Source organism: Pleurodeles waltl, chromosome 3_1, assembly GCF_031143425.1.
Source record: "Pleurodeles waltl isolate 20211129_DDA chromosome 3_1, aPleWal1.hap1.20221129, whole genome shotgun sequence".
Taxonomy (NCBI): domain Eukaryota; kingdom Metazoa; phylum Chordata; class Amphibia; order Caudata; family Salamandridae; genus Pleurodeles; species Pleurodeles waltl.
Window position 1 is genome coordinate 158415705 of NC_090440.1, and position 21438 is coordinate 158437142.

General features: G+C 43.4%; 1 protein-coding gene across 1 annotated transcript in view; it reads left to right on the top strand.

Annotated features, from left to right (window-relative positions):
• Positions 1–797: 797 nt before the first annotated feature.
• ETFA (electron transfer flavoprotein subunit alpha) overlaps positions 798–21438 on the top strand; it is a 179919-nt gene continuing 159278 nt past the window's right edge. The window contains exon 1 of the mRNA XM_069222028.1: positions 798–953. Coding sequence (XP_069078129.1) covers positions 909–953 — 45 coding nt within the window. The 5' untranslated portion in view covers positions 798–908. The remainder of the gene's footprint in view (positions 954–21438) is intronic.

Sequence of the window (21438 nt, forward strand, 5' to 3'; positions counted from 1 at the left end):
CAACTTTAAATTTCTCAAGAGAATGTCTGACATTTAACTCTTTACATGGGGTTTAATGCTCGGTTTTACTCGTAAGAAAGTGTCACTCGAAGTGTCACGCAGTTGGCAGTAGAATGTCACTCATAAATACATCGGAATCACGGAAATGTCACACAAGCAATGTGAAAACTTGGCAGCTATTTATCCCAAAAAGTATTCGCTTCCGTTCCCTTCTGTGCGGCCCCAAACAATAACGCATTTGTCCCAAATGTGCTTATCCTTCTCAGTTAAACTAAAGCAATTGGAAAGGAGCGATTAGATTTGAAGGTAAGTCATTACTGACTTAACCTCTCTTTGGAGAGCAAAACGTTACAACCTTGCGGCAATCCACTCATCTCGCCGGTCAGACTGAATCTCAAAAAGTTAGCCAATAAGGTGTCCCGGCTCCTGGTCACGCTGTCCTATCGCGAGTCTTCGGCGTGATCCTTCAAACCATCCTATCTAGGTTCAGAACCCAGCGGCCATTTTTACGTAGTCTATAAATGTCGCAATAGGCATAGTTTGTTAAAGCATCTTGGGCTTTAAAAAAAGGCTGTAACTTAGTGCGAAAAAGAAAATCGCATTTTATACTTATTGAGAAAATATATGTGTACTGTCTAGAAGTATTGGGTTTTATAATTATTTCAAGAACCATATTCAGTAATATACAGCTACATGTTTTTATGTTTTTATTAAGTAGCGACACTAGATCTGATTCAGTAAATCAAGATCACGCTACTTTCTTCGTAACGCTCTTTGCTGTGGCTGAAAACATGGTTACTTTTAACATGGCAGGCGGGATGGCTTGTTGGTGGGCTGTACTTGCCCTTTCCTTCGCCTAAGCCGGGGTCGACGGTCATTCTGGATCTTCTGAGTCTTCAGCACGAGACATGTTTCTAGTGTCAGGCACCGGGAAGCTGCAGCTGAGGAGAGCGGTATGGGGGTTCTCCCTTTGGACTGAGCAGTTGGAGGAGTGGGGGTGTGGGTTGGGTGATAGTCCGCGGACTCAGTGAAGTGTTGTGGGTCGTCATTAGGTCTGTCTGATCTTTGGATGTGCCAGAAACCCCAAGACTTCCTTGCTGTTAGTGAGACGCAGACGTGGAAGGCTGAGTTGAACTTTTGCTCACACCAGTATGAATGACACACCGAGAAAGAAGGGCAAAGGCACCTGCACGTTCTGGTCCAGTTCAGTGCTTTCCTCGTAGCAGCCACTAAGCAGTGTTGAAAGTTTTTGAAGTTACTAGCCAATCAAATTAACACAATACTTTATCACTTAATCTGGACACACATAGTTTATACGAATATTTTGTGGATTTTTTTTAAATTGGTATTTAACAGCTTCTTCTATAAGACTCAAACTGCACAACACACAGCATTGATCTGGAAGTAACTTAAGGCGGGTCCTTTTTCTACCCCATTAAACATCAGGTGGCAGGAAACATTGTTATCCAGTTTAGCCGACTTTCAGAGGTCACACAGGCTAACTTAATTTTTGAATTGGCCTGTGCCGGGCGTGAGAAAATCACAGTTTTTCGTGGTCCGTGATTTGTAGTAGTAATCCTGTTTATAGGAATAGTAACACTGTAGATACCAGGTTGCAAAGAATTTAACCAAATATAGCCTCGTCTAGATAATAAATATATATATATATATATATATATATATATATATATATATCAATATCATGGAGGGATTTAGACCCAGAGAATATTGACGCTCTTTTTGCATGGGCTTTGTGCTTTTCCAAATGGTCACCGTCTTCTATAATTATTAATCGGAAATGGCCAATATACCGTGAAATTACAGCTCTTTCCATTGCAGGTGCAACCGAGCTTAATGTTGTTAGTTCTCCGAATTTTTGTTGTGTTTCTTTGCCGTTTTTTGGTGTGGCTACGTAGTTCCATCTGCTTATCAACATGAACTATGGCATGCGTGAATATGGATCCGGTAGTGCTAATTTTATTCGTTTTGTAGGATTAAATGGCTGATTTTGTCAAAGCAAGATTACGTTGCACTTACTTTGCTGCGATGGATGCCCCGAGGTCCTGAGCTACCTTGCTAGTCTGCTGGCCAAGTGTATTCGTTCCTGGCACGGACTACACACGTGTGTGTGTCTCTTACATTTCATGATATAACGCAGCATGGTGGTTTCTGCATTTGCTGCCGGGATCTGTTTGCGAACTCATAATCCCAAATTTGAATGATCATAAAATAAGTGAGGGGGTTAATGTGTTTTGTGCAGAGCACCGTGTATCAGCTGCAGATAACACGTTGAAATCCTAATACGATTGCACAGTGGGTTCGTTTTTGTTGCAGAGATATTGGTGTAAACAGATAATACACTGATTTTGGTGAAGGTTTCAGTGTCATTTCTGCCTGTTGCTACTACATGCATGTAACGTGTAAGGCCTTGGTTAGAACCTTCGCAGTGCTAGCTTTGGCTCTCGTTTATAAGCTGTCAGTGGAATGAGTACTGTTACATTGGGTGGCAATTAACACCTATAATCAGTAGTAAAAAAATAATCCATTTTATATTTTATGCTCTAGAGTGTCGTTGCTAGTGTAGTTGCACCCACATATCTACATACATACGTGCAACTCACTATGCGTTTTGAATGTTACAGTGTTATTGTCTATGACCAATGAAGGGCACAACATATCAAGTCTTTCTTCCTTGTGGTATGGGCACATAAGTTCTTCATTCTTTCTTAGTAACTATTTTTTTAATGGTTGACAAAATAGAACAGTTTCCCGTAGGTTTATCTTATGGCAAGCTTGCTGAGTAACGGAACAGTGCGTTTTTGTTTTTCCCGATTGTCTGCTCACTCTGGAGACAAGGTGCAATAGTGTACATGGCCTGTGCCACGCGTTCAATGACTAATCTCTAGCAAAGAAACAAAAAACAGTGGTTCACAGAGGACTTATTTTAGAGAACAAATAAGAATTTCGATGATGTAGGAACGATCTGCGACACTGACATTTATCACACATGGAGAATAAACCAGCATGGCCAAAGTTGCTATAGTCAATATGTTCATTAGGATACAGTCACTGAATGTATTTGTTTGTAAGTTGATGACAATGGAGTGCCCAAAGAGTTGAGATTACGATGCAGCAAACACAATATAGTATACAGAGTAAAAAACAAGAGACTACTCAAAGGAATTCAGGGGCATGTGTGGGTACACAAGTCTAATTGTGTTTATAGGCCACACCGTTTTGACCTCTGTTCGGGTACTGAGGTCATCGTCAGGACATATACAGGGCTCAAAACATCTATTCAACCAATTGCTAAGGCGAGACTTAGTTGATTAGGTCGAGCTATTTTTAGGATTTGCTCAGCCCTTCTGGCAAGTTGACAAAGAACAGGTGTTCTGTTCAGTTGAAAAGTGGAGGGCAATAAAACATGCCTTTAAATTTTGTTCTTATTTCACATTTGCTCTGTGTTCACAGATAGAGGTCAAAAGTCAGTTTATAATTCTCCTTCTGACTGCTGAGTTCCAGGACTTTGAAATCTGAACTGTGTGACCTGGTGTTTAGAATGTAAAATAAAAGGATGTAGTGTTTTAGGTTTTTCTTAACACACATTTAGATGACTAAGTCAACTGTGCAAACATTTCAAAATATATTTCAGTAGTTGTGAAAGCCCATTTTTATATTGAGCATAGCAGCACGCAAGCACTGCTTTTCCGATGTGTTGGTATGTATCTGGGCTTTTAACCACTCCCACTGCATGGCCATCACTATCACTCGTTCATGGGCTTGCCCTTTACAAGTCCTTTGTTTTCGTTGGTAACTGCTTTGTTTGTCCGTCCTTGGGCAGTTTCGTTACCACTTTGGCCATCAGCCCTGTTACATGGATAAATGCACTTTTGTCAATAACTTTGACTGCAAGCGAACTTCTTTTTCCTTTTGTCTCTCTCTCTCTTCGCGCTCAGGGGGCGCTTTGAATCGGCTCACTTTTGTCAACTGTTTTACTTTTTATTTTCAGTTTGTGGGGCAAGAAAAGTCCAGTTATGAATTTACAACACTAATAGCTTTAACGCGAGCAAACTCGTGACCCATTGCCTTGCAAATGCTCGTTTATTTTTGTGTGTGATGAAAAAAATATTTTAATAGGATGAAAACAAATGGGAATATTTTACATGTTGATGTACAACGGATATGTTTCTGAAACCCAATTTTCATAGATTAACACTATATATAGTTGTATAAGTAAAACTACAAGTTAATGGAATGTTTTTTGCACATTTATTGGAAATTTACTGTGTGTAGATGACAATATGCTACAGCATCATGGTTTAGTAATATATTTATTAAAAGCAAGTGTTTTAAACAAACTGAGAAACACTCCTGCCCTCATGGCAATGCTGTTAGTAAACTAAAAGAAGTCATGGGTCATGTGTCCCCTATATGTGGGCTGGATGCTTGAGATGCATGCAGCAAACTTAGTCTACTTAAACAAAAGAGTTTTTTTGTACTGCAGAAATGTTGAGCTCACAAATTTGAAGTTGCAAACATATGTGAGAATGAAGAAAAAGGGTACTCTGTAAACTATTTGCCTAGCATCAATCAATTTGAGATGCGTTTACTGGTCAAGTACATTACAGTTAGGTCGAGTAGGTTATTTGTTACTCGACCTGCAGGTCTAGTAACATGTTTATGATTTTATGAGGCCTGATATAGAATTTGGAAGATCCCTCAACCTGTAATTAAATTAGACAGGTCACAAGTGAATCATTAAGTAAAGTATGACCAGCATTCAGGACATTATACATTTTTTTTAAAAAAAGGATATTTAAAGCAGGTCAGGCAGTCCAAAAACCTGAAAATACGTGATAGCCAGTACTCAGTGGAGCTGGAAGAAAATTAATCTAAGGGAGTCAAACAATAAGTTGGGCGTAAAAGTTTATAAAATATATTAACTCTAGTAGTAGGATTATCACAGTTCTCAGTAGGAAAGGCATTCATAAACACAATTGGAGAAACAAATCTTTAAAGTGTCCATGATATAGCCCTGCCTGGCAACACTGCTGAGAGCTGGAAGGAAGCCTTGCCACCACAAATGACCCTGTTGTACATCCCACCCGTCAGTTAATAAGAACTGCATTTGTCTTTTACTGGAGACAGTGGCATTTATACTCCATGTAGGACAATTTTCTAGTTCAGGAGTCTATATTTTACTGAGGTTTTGATGTTTATTCATTTTTTTTTTTTTTTTTAAACTTACTTTACTGATGTCACTTTACAGGTCGCCACTGATGCCAAGAGTGTGTGACATTAATACCTAATATTATCACATATGCAAATGAATGTTCAATCCTAGGAATTGTAAACATTCTAGAGTTAAGGATACACTGAAATCTGTAGGGGCTTTTAGATCCAGTGAAATGGAGAGGCTCTTGATAATTTGAAGCCTACAGTATCTTTCATATCAGTAACATCAATTATTTGAATTTCCGATTCTCATTTTAGTTATTTTTAATGTCTTGTAGTATCCAAACTGAAGTCTGTTTCGCAGCTTTGAAGCCCATAAAGCACAGTTGTTTAGCAGTGTGAATGTAACTTTCTAGTTATGTGATGTGTAATTGTTAGTATGTTAATAAAAATTACTTTGCTGTCTTCGATGATCAGCTATAAATGCAGTAAGTGTTGCATTGATCGTTCTGATACTGCCCATTAGCAGTAGCAGGTAAGGAGCTTCATATAGCCACTTCTTATTTATTTATTTATGTGTTTTTTTTTTTTTTCGTTTTTTTTCTTTTTGCAACAACATTTTTATTAGGTCGTTTCAGATTTAGATGTCAAGACATGGTACAGTGGAGGCCCCCACAAGCAACAAATGCTTTGCATGCCAATCTATCTTACTAATGTGGGCACACTGCTCTGAAGGCCTTACTCATTCGGGTCGACTCAGTAGCTGGGGGCAGGATCCAGTGGCATTAACAGGCGGCAGGATCCAATGTCAGCATTATCGGACCGGGATAGTGGCAGGGTGGCACTGGATGGCAGCGTTCGGACTGGAGCACTGCAGCTCCTGTCCTACTCAGTCAGTGTCAGGCAATCCTCCTGCTTCAGATAACAACTTGATATAGTTTTTTTACTTTAATTGATTGTGGTGTGGATTGATTTAAGTCTATGGACAGCTTCTAAATCTTGTCAATCCATTTGAATTTGTTTTGTGCCTATGAAGTATTCTGAAGTTTGAAGTCTGGAGAAGTCTTTACTTAGTCGGGTACTTCAATGTTCGTGATCTAGTATATTCTCTAGGGATTATGGAGCTTCTAGATATGTAATATACTGGGGGAGGGATAGGTGGCTTTAGATCCTCTGAAGTACATGGAATATTTCAGTCCATGAATATCGGTGAGGGTTGGGATCCGCCAGAGTCAATGATTGATTATGGGCCATTCAATTCTGCTTAGGCGTGCTACACCATTAAGAATAAAAGTGGCAATAAACTGTAAGCAGTGACAAACAGTGACTGGAAGTGTCATTGGTTAGTTACTTCACTTTGTTGGAAAAGTAATTATACTGAACAGCAGCTGTTTAAAGACGAATATTCAATAGATTTTGTTATTAAAAAAAAAAAAAAAAACTTGTGTGCAGTATTCATAGGTTACCACACATGGCATTTCACCAGCTAGGACAAAGCACCAGAGCATTATCCATTAACCTCTGTTTAAGCTGGGAATGACCACCTTCTTTAGCAAAACGACTTTTTAGGTGATAGTGCATGATTGTGCTTTGCTTTGGTTGATATAACTTGACTGTGAGATTATGAATTATTAATTGGCATGGATGGTAGTCCACTACAAGGATTAAGAACTATCCTTTTAGGCCAATTTAAAGATTTCAGTGATTTTTAAACCTGAGCTCAACCCCTAGTAGCTCTGGCACAGACAGGCTTAACTTTGACAAAATCAGTAAAGCATTTAAAAATACCAACACAGTTAAAAAATAGAAAACACAACACACTAATAATCCCAATCTAATTTATAGAAACTGAGAATAATTTAATGAAAAAGGTGACACAAAAATGACAAAAATCCAATTGCGAGAATTTGCGATATTAATTTTTAAAGTTTTAAGTAAAAATATCACCAAAAAGGCATCAAGTAACAATGCAAGTCAACTGGTTTCGGTAGGCTAGCACCAAGGCGCGATTTCAGGCCAATAGCGATGGAGTGCTGGTCAGATTCACTAACGAGGTTCAACCTGGTCCGAGGTTTTAACTTGGCACTTACTCTGAAAAATGGATGTCAAAATACTTCAGTGGGACAAGCCAGCAGGACGTTTCTGAGGAGGGTTCCACAATGTCAGATCAGTGTTGGACAAGGTCCTGGTGAACCACTTGGTTTTTTGTATAGTTCAGAATGGAAAATATTGAATTTGGCACCCAGGGAAGTCTGCTCACCTACTTTTGGCGTCATTTCAGCATCAAGGTTTTTACTTTCTAATGTAGTCTTTTTTTCAGAGCTCAGAATCCTTCAGTGGGGAAAGACTGAGCTGTGTCCAATGAGGGCTTCATGAGGCTGGATACCTCCAGTCTGAGGTCAAGCTGAATCAGATTTGCTGCTGCAGAGAATCTCCGAGCATGGGAATATTGTTTATTCAGCCCAGTGACATAATTCCTTGGGCAGAGTGGTTTGTCAGGTTTATCTCTGTCCTCCGGAGGTCTTGAAGTCCAACGGTTTTCCAAGCCCCACATTTTCAGCGATGATAGAAGTCCAGTTAGACACAGCCACTGGTTCCAAGACCTCAGGAAAAACACTTGAGAGTGAAGACTCATTCCAGCAGAGGCAACAATGAGGGTCCAGATCTGATCCAGTTGGTGCTGCAGCTGGGCACTTCAGGAAAAGTCCTCTTGCAGCTTTTTGTGTCTCTGCCAGCCAACTGTCCCTGAAATCCACTCCTTTGTTCTTGATACAAGTAAGCAGGTGCCATCACAGGTGTCAAACAGCAGGTGCAGCCCTTCCTCTGTTCTTCCACAGACCAGAGTGTTCTGAAGAAGGTCTCCTGGGGTGCCACCTTTAATCCATGCACTAGCTTGTGGGTTGAGTGCCTCCTTGCTGCTCCCTAAACAGCAGGGTAAAAGTTCTGAGGAGTAAACCTACCCAGTTTTGCAGCAAGTCGGGTTTACCCTACTGCAAATAATCCCACAGTACTGCTAGATCCAAGATAAAGAAACCCTTCTCCAGTTGTGCACAGTCTGTGTACCCACCCAGTGGTGTGGTCTAGCTAGTAAGCAGCCCCTCCTCTGGGGTCACTCCAAACCATCTACGCCCCCCCCCCCACTGGATGTGGCGCCTGCTTGACTGAGAGGACAAATGGTGTGGCATTTTCAGGTGTCACCTGTATTCTGCTTAGGATGGGGAAGCTCCTTTGAAGTACGTTAAGTTCCTGGGCACAGCCCAGCTGGTCTTCTTGTCAGGGGAAAATAAACATCTCCTCTGACCCAGGCCATTGTCTCTGCTTTAAGAGCACTTTTCACACCTCATTAGGGCTATTCACCAACTCAATGACAGTTAGAGGACTAATGTAGATAAGCCCCCCAGGAGCATCAGACAGATAAAAGGTAACTTTCTAAAAGCCCTTTTCCTTATTATTCATAACAAATCCAACTTCAGTATTAAGTTGGGCTTTCAAAAAAATATAAAAAATAGTTTAATCATTTTTTTTCTGGTCCCTATCAGAATTGATATTTAATATTGCTTCTCAGTTATTCTCTATGAGGCAGCCAGCCTTCCTACAGTGAAAATAGCTTTTGCGACCAAGTCATTATAAAGGCGTTGACTTGTATATTTCTACTTGTCCCACTTTTAAATAACATTTATCTTGCCTTGTACTCTACTAGGCCTACATAAAGATGATATTAATATTTAAATAGGAGGTTTTTGCTATCAAAAAAGTTTATTGTGACAGGCTGGGCTGTGATATTAAAACCGCAGCAGTCAAGCTACAGTGGTAGGTTTAGAATCAAGTTTTTCTTGTCACACAAGTGGATGTAGTCTATAGGTGACATTTGACTTTCTATGCCATAGGTTTATTTTAGGGCACAATATGCTGTGGCCTTATAGGAAAATTAAATATGGCAATTAAAAGTAAGCCGATTTCAACATGTTTTAGGGCTTAGAGCACATGCACTGAGGCCTGGTTGGCAGTGTCCTGGTGCACAGTCCAAAAACTAGTATTGTTCCACAAAAAATGGGAGTTACAACGCAAAAAGATGCACTTTATCATATTCACAACCCTGATATCTCGGCCACTCACTGACTGAAAAACATGTTTTATTGCAGCTGCTGAATTGTTTTTTGTATTTCCTTTTAAACATCACTCCAGCAGCATTTTCCCCTTCTCACCCTTGGTTGTCTGATAGTATATTAAAGTTGTGTGTGTGTGTGCTATGCTGAGACATATGGCCGATTTTGTTTTCTAAATCTGAGACACTTTATCCAGAAGAGCTGGAATCTGCCACTCATCACTGGTGTTACTGTCTGTTTGTCTCTGTATCAAAAGTCTCCTTATTCGTATTCTGAATGCCACTTTGATCTGTTCTTCGCTATGCTGCACAGCTCCCTGTACGGATCACAATTCAAAACCACCAATTAGAGCACAGAGATTACATTTCCAGAAAGCGAGGGTATCCAGGTGCTGAGCAGGTGTGTGTGCCTAACCTGCATATGATAGGTTAGTTAATTGAAAAGCCAGGTATTCTTTGTGAAATTCAAGAAGTGAGAATGAGGTTCTGATGTGGAGTGGGAGACCGCTCCCTGCTTTGGGATAACCATTCTCCTGATTTGGTTCTGTTTGTGTGTGGAATGTTTGAAAGTAGGAATTATGTGGCATAGAGGTGTCTGGATGGTTCATGGAAGGAGATGTGACTGTTTAGGTAGGTGGGGCATAAGTTGTGTAGTGTCTTGAATGTGTATGTGATAAGTTTAAAATGAACATGTTTGTTTATCCGGAGCAAGTGGAGCTTGCCACAGTGTGGTGCGATGTCAGTTCTGTGTGGGAGATTGAGGATGAGTCTGGCTGCTGAGTGTTGGATGGTTTGTAGTCTTGTGAGTTGTTTGTTGATCCTGGCATAGAAAGTGTTACCGTAGTGCAGCTTGCTGGTGACTTGGACACTAGTGACAGTTTTTCTAGTCCTGCCTGGGATGCATTTAAAGATCTTCCTTAGCATTTTCATGGTCTGGCAACAGGATACAGTGACTACATTGACCTGTGCTGTAATGTCTGCTGTTGATGATTATTCCAAGTTTACTGGCGTGGGTGCACGGTGTGGGCCCCGAGTTCGAATGGCCACCAGTTGGAGTCCCATGGTGAGTTGTTCTTGCTGAAGATCACTACTTATGTTTTGTGTGTGTTGAGCTTGAGACAGTTGTCTCTCATCTGGTTAGTGACTTTGGTCATGGAGGCGGTGAACATGTTTCTTGTATTGGAGGTCTTGTCGTAGAGGGATAGTATGGGCTGTGTGTTGTTGGCTTAGTAGAAGGTGTTGATGTATGTGCTCACGATGGCTAGGGTGATATGTATTCATGAACAGGGTGGGAATGAGCAATAAACGTTGAAGCACTTCGCAGATGAGTTTGCAGGCTTCTGAGAGCAAGGGGCAAGGGTGTGGCTGACAGCTTCTGTTCTGTCCGTTAAGCAGAAGTTGATCCAGCTGAGTGTGTCCCCAGATGGCAATCTTGTGCAGGCGCCTGATGAGGATTGGGTGTGAGACCATATCAAATGCTGCAGACCGGTTCAGGAGAATGAGGGCTGCCATGTCTCCTCTGTCAAGGATCATGCAAATGTAGTCTGTGGTGGTGATGAGTGCTGTTTCTGTAATTTGGTCAGGAATCCAGACTGCATGGTGTCGAAGAGCTTGTGGTTCTTAAGGTGGTTGGTGAGACGTCGGTGGATGGGGTTCTCTAAGACTTTTGCTGAGTATGACAGGAGGGAGATAGGTCTGTAATAGGGAAGCATGGCTGGATCAGCAGATGGTTTCTTGAGCAGGGCGTGACATTAGCATGTTTCCAAATGTCTGGGTCAAGTGCCTGATTCGATGTAGGCATTGAGGATGGATATGAAAGTGATTTTGTTACAGAAGAATTCTGAGAGCTTGTTGCAAAGGTCTTATGAGGGGGATATGTTGGTGGAGGTGGCAGGAGGAGCGATGAAATCTTCTATGGCTAAGATTTCCTTGCTGCTGTTAACAATGGTGTTGATGCGATCTGCACAAGCTGTGCTCTTTGTGTTCTGTTTCTGCTGGTTGTAGTGCCTTAGGGCTGATTTAAAGATGTCTATCTGTGGTGTTTGATTTGTTCTCCATTTGCGCTCCAATAGCTTGCAGTGGTGTTCCATCAGCCCAAGTTCCCTCTGTGTAGCAGCTGGCCTGTGGTCAGGATCTTGCAGTTTGCAAGGTGGAAGGTGTTGGCACATGGATGATCCAGCTCGTGAGGTTCTTCATGGCTTTCAGCAAGTTGCTGATGTGCTCATGCTGGTGCACAGAGAGGACGTTAACCCACTCCTCTTCTGTGATGCTTTCCAGCTGATGTGAGTGATTTAGGTGATGGTGCGCTGTGGGTATGCTGAAACTGATGAGGGCATACTCTGTCCAGCTCATAGTTGCGGTCTAGTCGACTGTGATGTCGCTGTTTGAGGAGAAAATTTGGTCCAGTAGGTGTCTGTTGGCGTGGGTGCATTCGGAAATGTGCTGGTTGAGGTCAAGGTTTGCAAGGCTTTATAGAAGGACTATAAAGTTTGGATCGGTGTGGTCTTCTAGGTGAATAGCAATGTGGAAACTGGTTAAGGAGCTTTAACAGTAAGATCATTGAGGAGGATAAAGGTGGTGGCATTGATGATAAGGGGTGCACCACAGTCTGTGATGTCGCTGGCTGTATTGGTGTGGGGTCCTGGTGGTCTGTATACAAGGGTTTCACTCAGTGAGAAGTTGTCAGTGATGGATATCTTCAGCATGATGAAATGTTCCATGTAGCTGCTGGAGGTACTGGTGTAGGTGGGCCAGCTGGTGGTATCATTGAATATGATGTTGCCTCCCCTTCAGGTCTTTGTGCTAATGGTCTTGCCTGGTGATCTTGTAACCAGAGCGGTGGCTGTAGTAATGTCCAGTGCAGAGGTAGATCTTAGCCATGTTTCTGTAAGGAACAGCAGGTCTGGAGTGTGTTTGTGCAGTAGGTCTTGTATCTCAGTGGCATGTTTGGTGAGCCAGCGGTGTGTTGAGGAGCATGCATATGTGTGTCATGTTCTGTTGATGGTGTTTGGTCTGTGTTAGTGAGTGACTGCATTGTGAGTGTGAGCAATGTAGTGCTGGTGGTGTAGGAGTGATGGGTATGCAGTGTGGGAGAGTGCATGCGAACTTATGCTCCTTTCTTGTTGTGTGGTGCAGTGTGGCAGCAGTGCAGCAAGTGACAGTCACGGTTGAGAGCACCGAGGAGCAGAGCAGGGTAGCGGTGGGTAGGGGTAAAACAAGGGTTCCTGGGGCTGGGCGCTGTCCAGCGCTGATGGACTTGCCTTTGGTACGCCAACTATGTATTTGTGCCGCAGCCACCATTAACTAGGTCCTGAAAAGGGGGGAGGAGAGCAAGATGCTGTTGGTAGAAAACATCGATGTCACTTCCTGTGCAGAGGGGTGATGGGAAATGAAGTCCTCTTGCTGGGCTTCTTTTAAAACATGAACCTGACTGTGGCATTCTGGTTCATAGTTGAATTTCCATTAAAGAAAGCACTGGCCCTGCACATGATTCTTACTTCATTGCTAAAAGAATATTCTTTATAGTAGAAACCTTTTTTCTACAGCAATGTAAATGGTGTACCCTTTCCTGTTTAGGAGAGTATTTGCATGCATTTCCAGTGTGGGAAACGAATAGTTTGTCCTCGATCTCCCTTCATATATAGTTCCTCCAAAGGAGCCGCAACAAAGAATTGCTACACTACAGATTCATATGGGGAGAGACAAAGAATTATGTTTAGATTTAATTCTCGCCAATCCTTCTTAAGAAGTTGTGTTGTTTGTAGAAAGCCTTTATCTTCCTTTCTCTTCTTTAGTAGTTTAGGGATTGTTTATTTTTTGTTGGGAGGGTTAGGCCCTTAACATTAAAACAAACTCATTTTTAAATCACACGTTTCCATAATAAAGTTTCTTGCTATTTGCACCTAATGTTTGCCTCTCGTCCCATCTCTGAATGGCTCCGATTTTCTTTCTTCCTGTTTACACTCATTTAAATGTAAATCACTAGTGGCATCATCCTTTGTCCCACCTCCTACATTTCCCCTTTAATGAATGGTATAGAGGCCTTGCTAAGTAGTGCCTTTAACTCTGCTGATATTAAGTTGATGGTCCAATGTGCACTAAAAAGGACCAGCAAAATAAGTTGCACTTGTTTGTGAGAGTTGGGTACACTCCTCACTCACCACCCTCAAAGTTCTTTAACAGTAAAAATGTGTATAATTGCCCTCACCTACCCTTTAAATTGGCATTGGTCATCTAGGATAAACCACCACTTCACAGGATTCTAACCTCCCCACTCTCCCAACTATCAAGCTGCACCTCACGCCCGATATACAATGCGGGAAGTTCCCAGTTTAGGTGGAGAGCTGCTCTAGTAAGGAACACTCTGCAACACCAGCGACACTCTAGATTTGGGAACTTCCCAGAGTTCTCCTTTGTTTTTTGCATAATTTATGCGTCACTCTAACCCTGAAAGGGCCTTGGTTTGACTTATACTGGGTGCTCCCTTGTGTCTGGACAAAGCTATACCCCTCTGAAGAGCACTAATGAGAGCGAAACACGTGTCAGGGGTTGCTTTACTCATTCCAGGTTGGCTTGGACGGTATTTGACTGACCAGTCCAAAGCTGTAATACTGTGCCTGGAGTGGTAAATGGCTTTTGTCATTTTACAGCTCGGCGAGGATGACACGATGTCAATCCTATGCTTAAAGATTTTGCTGTACAAATGGCAAAAGACTTTGTCACTATCTAGCTCGGCGAGGGTAGCACTGTGCTGATCCTATGCCTAAAAACTTTGCTAGATAAGCATACATTTGAGGTGAGCAAATCTAGAGTGTCGCTGGTGTTGCAGAGTGCTCCTTACTAGAGCAGCTCTCCACCTAAATTGGGAACTTCCCAGAGTTCTCCTTTGTTTTTTGCATTATTTATGCGTCACTCTAACCCTGAAAGGGCCTTGGTTTGATATATATATATATATATATATATGAGAGGGTGTACTACGTGTCAGGTGCACAAAATATGAGGAACAATATATTTTTCACACAACCTTTTTCAATTCTAAACCACACAATGATGGATGTTTTTTCAATACACAGAGTGTATGACTTAGTTTTTTCAATACTAGATGAAACAATCCTAAAATACTCTTATAGGCATATGAAGAATCAAAACAGAAAGCGAACAGCAAACAAGGCCACATTTTGCCCAGGGTTCTCATCAACGTTTTGCTTCTGTTGCTGGTTAGTGGCTGGCGTTGTCATTGTTTAGTGAATTATTTCAAATAGCCATGAATGGTTTATTTTTTTATTATGTTTTTCAAACACTTTGCCAAATGTTGCATGAGCTCCCCGCCCCCTTCCACAAAACACTGAAGGAGACGTTCTTTTACTTTCGCCCCACTTCCTTAACGCCCCCTCCTATCCCTTTCCCCTCTCAGCAGTTCTAATGAGCGATCTTTCAGAATCTAATGTACATGTGATGAATGTAGGAAAGTACCATCTTGCCTGGCATGTTACCCCCATTTTCACTGTATGTATGTATGTTTTAGCCCCTGTGTCATTGGGATCCTGCTAGGCAGGACCCCAGTGCTCATAGTATGTGCCCTGTACGTGTTCCCTGTGTGGTGCCTAACTGTATCACTGAGGCTCTGCTAACCAGAACCTCAGTGTTTATGCTCGCTCTGCTTTCTAAATTTGTCACTGCAGGCTAGTGACTAAGTTTCTCATTGGCACACTGGTACACCCATATAATTCCCTTGTATATGGTACTTAGGTACCCAGAGTATTGGGGTTCCAGGAGATCCCTATGAGCTGCAGCATTTCTTTTGCCATCCATAGGGAGCTCAGACAATTCTTACACAGGCCTGCCAATGCAGCCTGAGTGAAATAACGTCCATGTTATTTCACAGTTATTTTTCACTGCACATAAGTAACTTATAAGTCACCTATATGTCTAACCTTCACCTGGTGAAGGCTGGGTGCCAAGTTACTTAGTATGTGGGCACCCTGGCACTAGCCAAGGTGCTCCCACATCACTCAGGGCACATTTTCCGGACTTTGTGAGTGCAGGGACACCATTACACACATGCACTATACATAGGTCACTACCTATGTATAGCGTCACAATGGTAACTCCGAACATGGCCATGTAACATGTCTAAGATCATGGAATTGTCACCCCAATACCATACTGGTATTGGGGGGACAATTTCATGATCCCCCGGGTCTCTAGCACAGAACCTGGGTACTGCCAAACTGCCTTTCCAGGGTTTCCACTGCAGCTGCTGCTGCTGCCAACCCCTCAGACAGGATTCTGCCATCCTGGGGTCCAGGCAGCCCTGGCCCAGGAACGCAGAACAAAGGATTTCCTCTGAGAGAGGGTGTTACACCCTCTCCCTTTGGAAATAGGTGTGAAGGGCTGGGGAGGAGTAGCCTCCCCCAGCCTCTGGAAATGCTTTGACGGGCACAGATGGTGCCCATCTCTGCATAAGCCAGTCTACACCGGTTCAGGGATCCCCCAGCCCTGCTCTGGCGCGAAACTGGACAAAGGAAAGGGGAGTGACCACTCCCCTGACCATTACCTCCCAGGGGAGGTGCCCAGAGCTCCTCCAGTGTGTCCCAGACCTCTGCCATCTTGGAAACTGAGGTGTTGGGGGCACACTGGACTGCTCTGAGTGGCCAGTGCCAGCAGGTGATGTCAGAGACCCCCTCTGATAGGCTCTTACCTCTCTTGGTAGCCAATCCTCCTTTCTTGGTAGCCAAACCTCCTTTTCTGGCTATTTAGGGTCTCTCCTCTGGGGAATTCTTCAGATAACGAATGCAAGAGCTCACCAGAGTTCCTCTGCACTTCACTCTTCGACTTCTGCCAAGGATCGACCGCTGACTGCTCCAGGACGCCTGCAAAACCGCAACAAAGTAGCAAGACGACTACCAGCAACATTGTAGCGCCTTATCCTGCCGGCTTTCTCAACTGTTTCCTGGTGGTGCATGCTCTGAGGGTCACCTGCCTTCACCCTGCACTGGAAGCCAAGAAGAAATCTCCCGTGGGTTGACGGAATCTTCCCCCTGCTAACACAGGCACCAAAAGACTGCGTCACCGGTACTCTGGGTCCCCTCTCATCCTGACGATCGTGGTCCCTGGAACACAGGAACTCTAGCCAAGTGACTCCCACAGTCCAGTGATCCTTCAGTCCAAGTTTGGTGGAGGTAAGTCCTTGCCTCCCCACGCTAGACTGCAAACCTGTGTACTGCGTGATTTGCAGCTGCTCCGGCTCCTGTGCACTCTTCCAGGATTTCCTTCGTGCACAGCCTAGCCTGGGTCCCCAGCACTCCGTCCTGCAGTGCTCAACCCTCTGAGTTGGCCTCCGGTGTTCGGGGTTTTCTGGGCTCCTGCCCCCCTGGACACTATTGCGACTCTTGGACTTGGTCCCCTTGCTTTGCAGGTCCTCAGGTCCAGGAATCCGTCTTCAGTGCTTTGCTGGTGTTTGTGGTTCTTGCAGAATCCCCCTATCACGACTATTGTGTCCTTTTGGGGTAGTAGGTGTACTTTACTCCTACTTTTCAGGGTCTTGGGGTGGGGTATCTGGACACCCTGACTGTTTTCTTACAGTCCCAGCGACCCTCTACAAGCTCCCATAGGTCTGGGGTCCATTCGTGATTCGCATTCCGCTTTTGGAGTATATGGTTTGTGTTGCCCCTAGACCTATGTTCACCTATTGCATCCTATCATAATTCTACACTGTTTGCATTACTTTTCTGACTCTTACTTACCTGTTTTGGGTTTGTGTACATATAGCTTGTGTATATTACTTACCTTCTTACTGAGGGTACTCACTGAGATACTTGTGGCATATTGTCATAAAAATAAAGTACCTTTATTTTTAGTAACTCTGAGTATTGTGTTTTCTTATGATATTGTGCATATGATATAAGTGGTATAGTGGGAGCTTTGCATGTCTCCTACAGGGATGTGGAATTCCTATCGCCCGACGCCCGGGACATCTTGTTTGGGGTCAAGGGCAACAAGTTTTTATGTTTACTTTGTCCTTGGGACAAGTAGGCCCAACCCTCTGCAGCACAAACCCTTTGGCTGCCTGTTTACAGAGAGTGGAACTTTCTGCAGTTGAGGTAATGTGTTTCCAAAAGATAATGCTGTTCGAACTTGTATTTATGGTTCATTATTTGAAAGCCTTCATTATTAGGGTGAGTGCTGTAAATAAATGTTTTAAGGTCACACTTCACTACTGACGTTGGTTCCAGTACAAAAAAAAAAATTGTGTATACACCTGTTTGAAAAGTTTAGGCTATGAGGCTAAGTATAATGCTCCCAGAATGCTCTCTGATTAGATGCAAATGAAGTGTCATTTAGTAAAATGTTTTGATGCATGCTAGTATTTCCCCAAAATATTTCTAATGGAAAATCAGTGTAACCATTTTCAACACGATTATGGGAAGCATGAAAATAAACAAACACTGACAAAGCCAACTGATCTGACATATTTTTATAAGTCTTTTAGTATCATCAATACGTGTCTTGTTTTGACATGGCTTTTGTAACACTTTATTGTTGTGGGAGCTACCAGGCCCTCAACATTGTAACAAACACTGGCAAAAAAATAAAAAAACGTTTTTGAACTCTAAAAGCACACGTTGCCACCAGTGGCATAACAAAGGCTCTGCAGCCGCCCTCCAGGGGGCCCCTTCAGCACAGCACCTGCCCTGAGTGAGTCTGGAGAGGGGGCTTCTCCATGTTCTTTGCAAAGGGGCACCCTCCAGTTTCGTTACGTCACTGATTGCCACTGTAGTTCCTGACACTGAACAAAACTACTTTGTGTGCCAATATGCTCCTTGTGGAAGAGCAGAATGTGATCACTCACAGTAAAGCCAGCTGAAAGAGAGAGAAATAGAAGTTTAATAAAAACAAAATGTCTTTGTTAACACCAGACCTAATTAGGGACCAAGACCCACATGTAGGTAGCTTTTTGCATGTCGCAAACAGCGACTTTCGCTGTTTGCGACGTGCAAAAAGCACATTGCGATGCACAAACCCAGTTTTGCGACTCGCAATTAGGAAGGGGTGTTCCCTTCCTAATTGCGACTCGCTGTGCAATGTAGGATTGTTTTGCGAATGCGGGCGCAAACCAATCGCAGTTTGCACCCATTTCAAATGGGTGCTAACACTTTTGCAAAAGGGAAGGGGTCCCCATGGGACCCCTTCCCCATTGTGAATGTCACTGTAAACATTTTTTCAGAGCAGGCAGTGGTCCTGCGGACCACTGCCTGCTCTGAAAAAATGAAACAAAAACGTTTCATTTTTCGTTTTTGTAATGCATCTTGTTTTCCTTTAAGGAAAACGGGCTGCATTACAAAAAAAAAAAAAACTGCTTTATTGAAAACCAGTCACAGACATGGTGGTCTGCTGTCTCCTGCAGGCCACCATCCCTGTGAGGGCTGCCATTCGCAAGGGGGTCGCAAATTGCGACCCACCTCATGATTATTCATGAGGTGGGCATTTGCGAAGCCCTTGCGAATCACAGATGGTGTCAGGGACACCATCCTACATTCGGATTTGCGACTCGCAAATCTGAACCTACCTACATGTGGCCCCAAATTCTTAAAGAAAGTCACAAAAGTGCACCCATGGTATATGTCGTACCCTTATAAAATATTTGTGAACTGTATTTTAGCATGGGTAAATAAGCATGTGTAGATTTGCTCATGTGAAAATCTATTGAGCATTTGCAAGTTAATTTTCCCTCCAACCACTTTCTTCCCAACCCTGGAAGAAGTTCTAATTCTGCCATTGTCAGGAGTAAATGTCCAGCCTTTCTTATTATGGGAAAATATTAGAGAGAAGCTGGTGAAAATCTTTAAAACACGTAGGTTTGCAGACTCAAAGGCATTCCAGCCCTGGAACTATTGCTTACTGCTTCCTCCAGCCCCAGTATGCAGCTCTGCAGAAAGGTGGCAAAATAAGGAAATTGCTACAGTATGGATTGAAACTGCAAGTATTCAAGCCCTACTATGGTAGTAGCCCTGGCATAATCAGAGAGGCTATTATCAGAGCTCTTACATAATGAGATTGCTGCCATAATTTGGCGCCACACTACATGGCACCAAAGGGACAAGTAAATCTTTTTACAGGACAAGTAGATTTGAGAAGCAACCTGTCCCCTGGACAAGTAGATATTTTAATAAATTCCACACCCCTGCTCCTAGTTCAGCCTAAGCTGCTTTGCCATAGCTACCTTCTATCAGCCTAAGCTGCTAGAAACACCTCTATTCAACTAATAAGGGATAGCTGGACCTGGCACAGGGTGTAAGTACCACAGGGTACCCACTATAAGCCAGGCCAGCCTCCTACAATGAATAGTTTATGAATTCGTGAAATGTAGTCTCATTGTGTGTACTTTAGTAGGGATTCAAGGGCACCAAATATTTCTTCAAACTTCAGGATTACTGTTTCAGCTGCAGTTGAGGACACAGAGTAGACTCTTCTTCTCACTGTGTTGATAATTTATCAGTGACCACTTTAAGGTATTGGAAATTTGTTTGTGTTTTGACATATTTTCTGCTGTTTTAGGTCCCCCTCACCAAATGTGGGATGTGTCCAGTTTGTGAGGCCTATAGCTTGGCATAAAATGCTTGATGCTGCCACACAGTTTATAAGGCACACAATATTCGTATAGTTTCGAGGGGGTGGTCATCAATGAAGATGCATGAAATCCAGAAACAAGAGGAATTAAAAAATGCTGACATTCCAGTTTTTAAAGCTTTACATGTTTTTTTTTTTTTGGATGTCTCCGATCAGACAGGCCTTAATATTGCTCCCCAGTAACAAAAGCTGCGTTCCCTCAAAGCATACAAATGGTAACGAAAAGGTGTGTAGGAGGCTGGGCCAGTGTGTGGTGGACACCTATGGTGTTACACCTTAGACTGGGTCCATGCAACCCTTAATAGATAGTGTTTCAGTGTCTAAGCCAGGGCTCTCTAGTGGTAGCTGTGGTGAGCAGCCAAGACTTATCTAGGAGGAGTGTTAAGCACTTGCAATACCACAGTAGTCGCACAGTAACTTATCACACATGAAAGAAATCACACAGTGCTGCAAAAATAAATGTACTTTATTACAGGAACACCAAACTAGATTACTATAGGCAAATCCCCCACTGGAGGTAAGTACACACAAAATATACACAGGTAAGTATTAGGAAATAGCAAAAACTAGCAAGGGCCCTATGGGGGGGCAAACCATATACCAAAAAAGTGGAATGCGAGAATGGGTCTCCCACCAGAGGATATGGAGTAGTTAGTCAAGGGCTGGGAGACAGTGGAACCCCAAGAGGTAAGTATCTAGAAGACCCCCAATGACCAGGAGGGCAGAGGTAGATTACCTGGTCATCCCATAGGCTAACATAGGGACTTGTAAATGGAATATTGCAAGAGCAGGACCAGGCCAGTGGAACCCAATGGTGGATTCTGGATGAAGACGACCTGCAAACGAAGGGGACAGAGTCCATTCCACACCGGAGTGTCCAGGTGGGGCAGGAGGCAATGCCCACCCTTCTGTGGATGAAGATCCGGGTCGATGGTGATAGAGGAAGTTCAGCTACTGAGTTCTGGAGCTGCAGAAGAGTCACTAAAGATGCCTAGAAACTGTCCCTCGATGGTCGCTGGACTGCAGATGGGTCAGTGGTCAGGAGGACCACAAACAACATAAGGAAATGCAACTGGACCTGTTGGAGATTTGCAGAGCTGAAGAGGACCAGCAAGGTCCTGGGGACTCGACCCTTGGAGGGGAGTCCAGGCTGACCCTAAGAAGACAGAGCCAGCAGAAGCAGTCGGAGCCCCTACAGGCAACCCACTGGCAGCAGGCAGAGTAAGACGCAGTGAGGCCCTGGCAGCACACCTGAAGAGGAGTCCCACGTCACTGAAGCAGCAGAGAGGAGACTGTTGTTGCAGAGGTAGAGTGCTGAGAGCTGGGGCTACTTGGAGCCTGAAGATCCCTCGGAGCAGGAGGAATCCTTGGTTGCTGGAACAGTCGTGGTGCACAGGGATTCTGTCCTAGAGGAAGTGGCAAGGACTCACCGTCTCCCAAGTTGGACAGAAGACGGAGAGGACCCAGGGGACCCCTCAGAACCACCACCTTTGGAGAATCTTTGCAGGTCCAGAGGACAGCAAATCCCA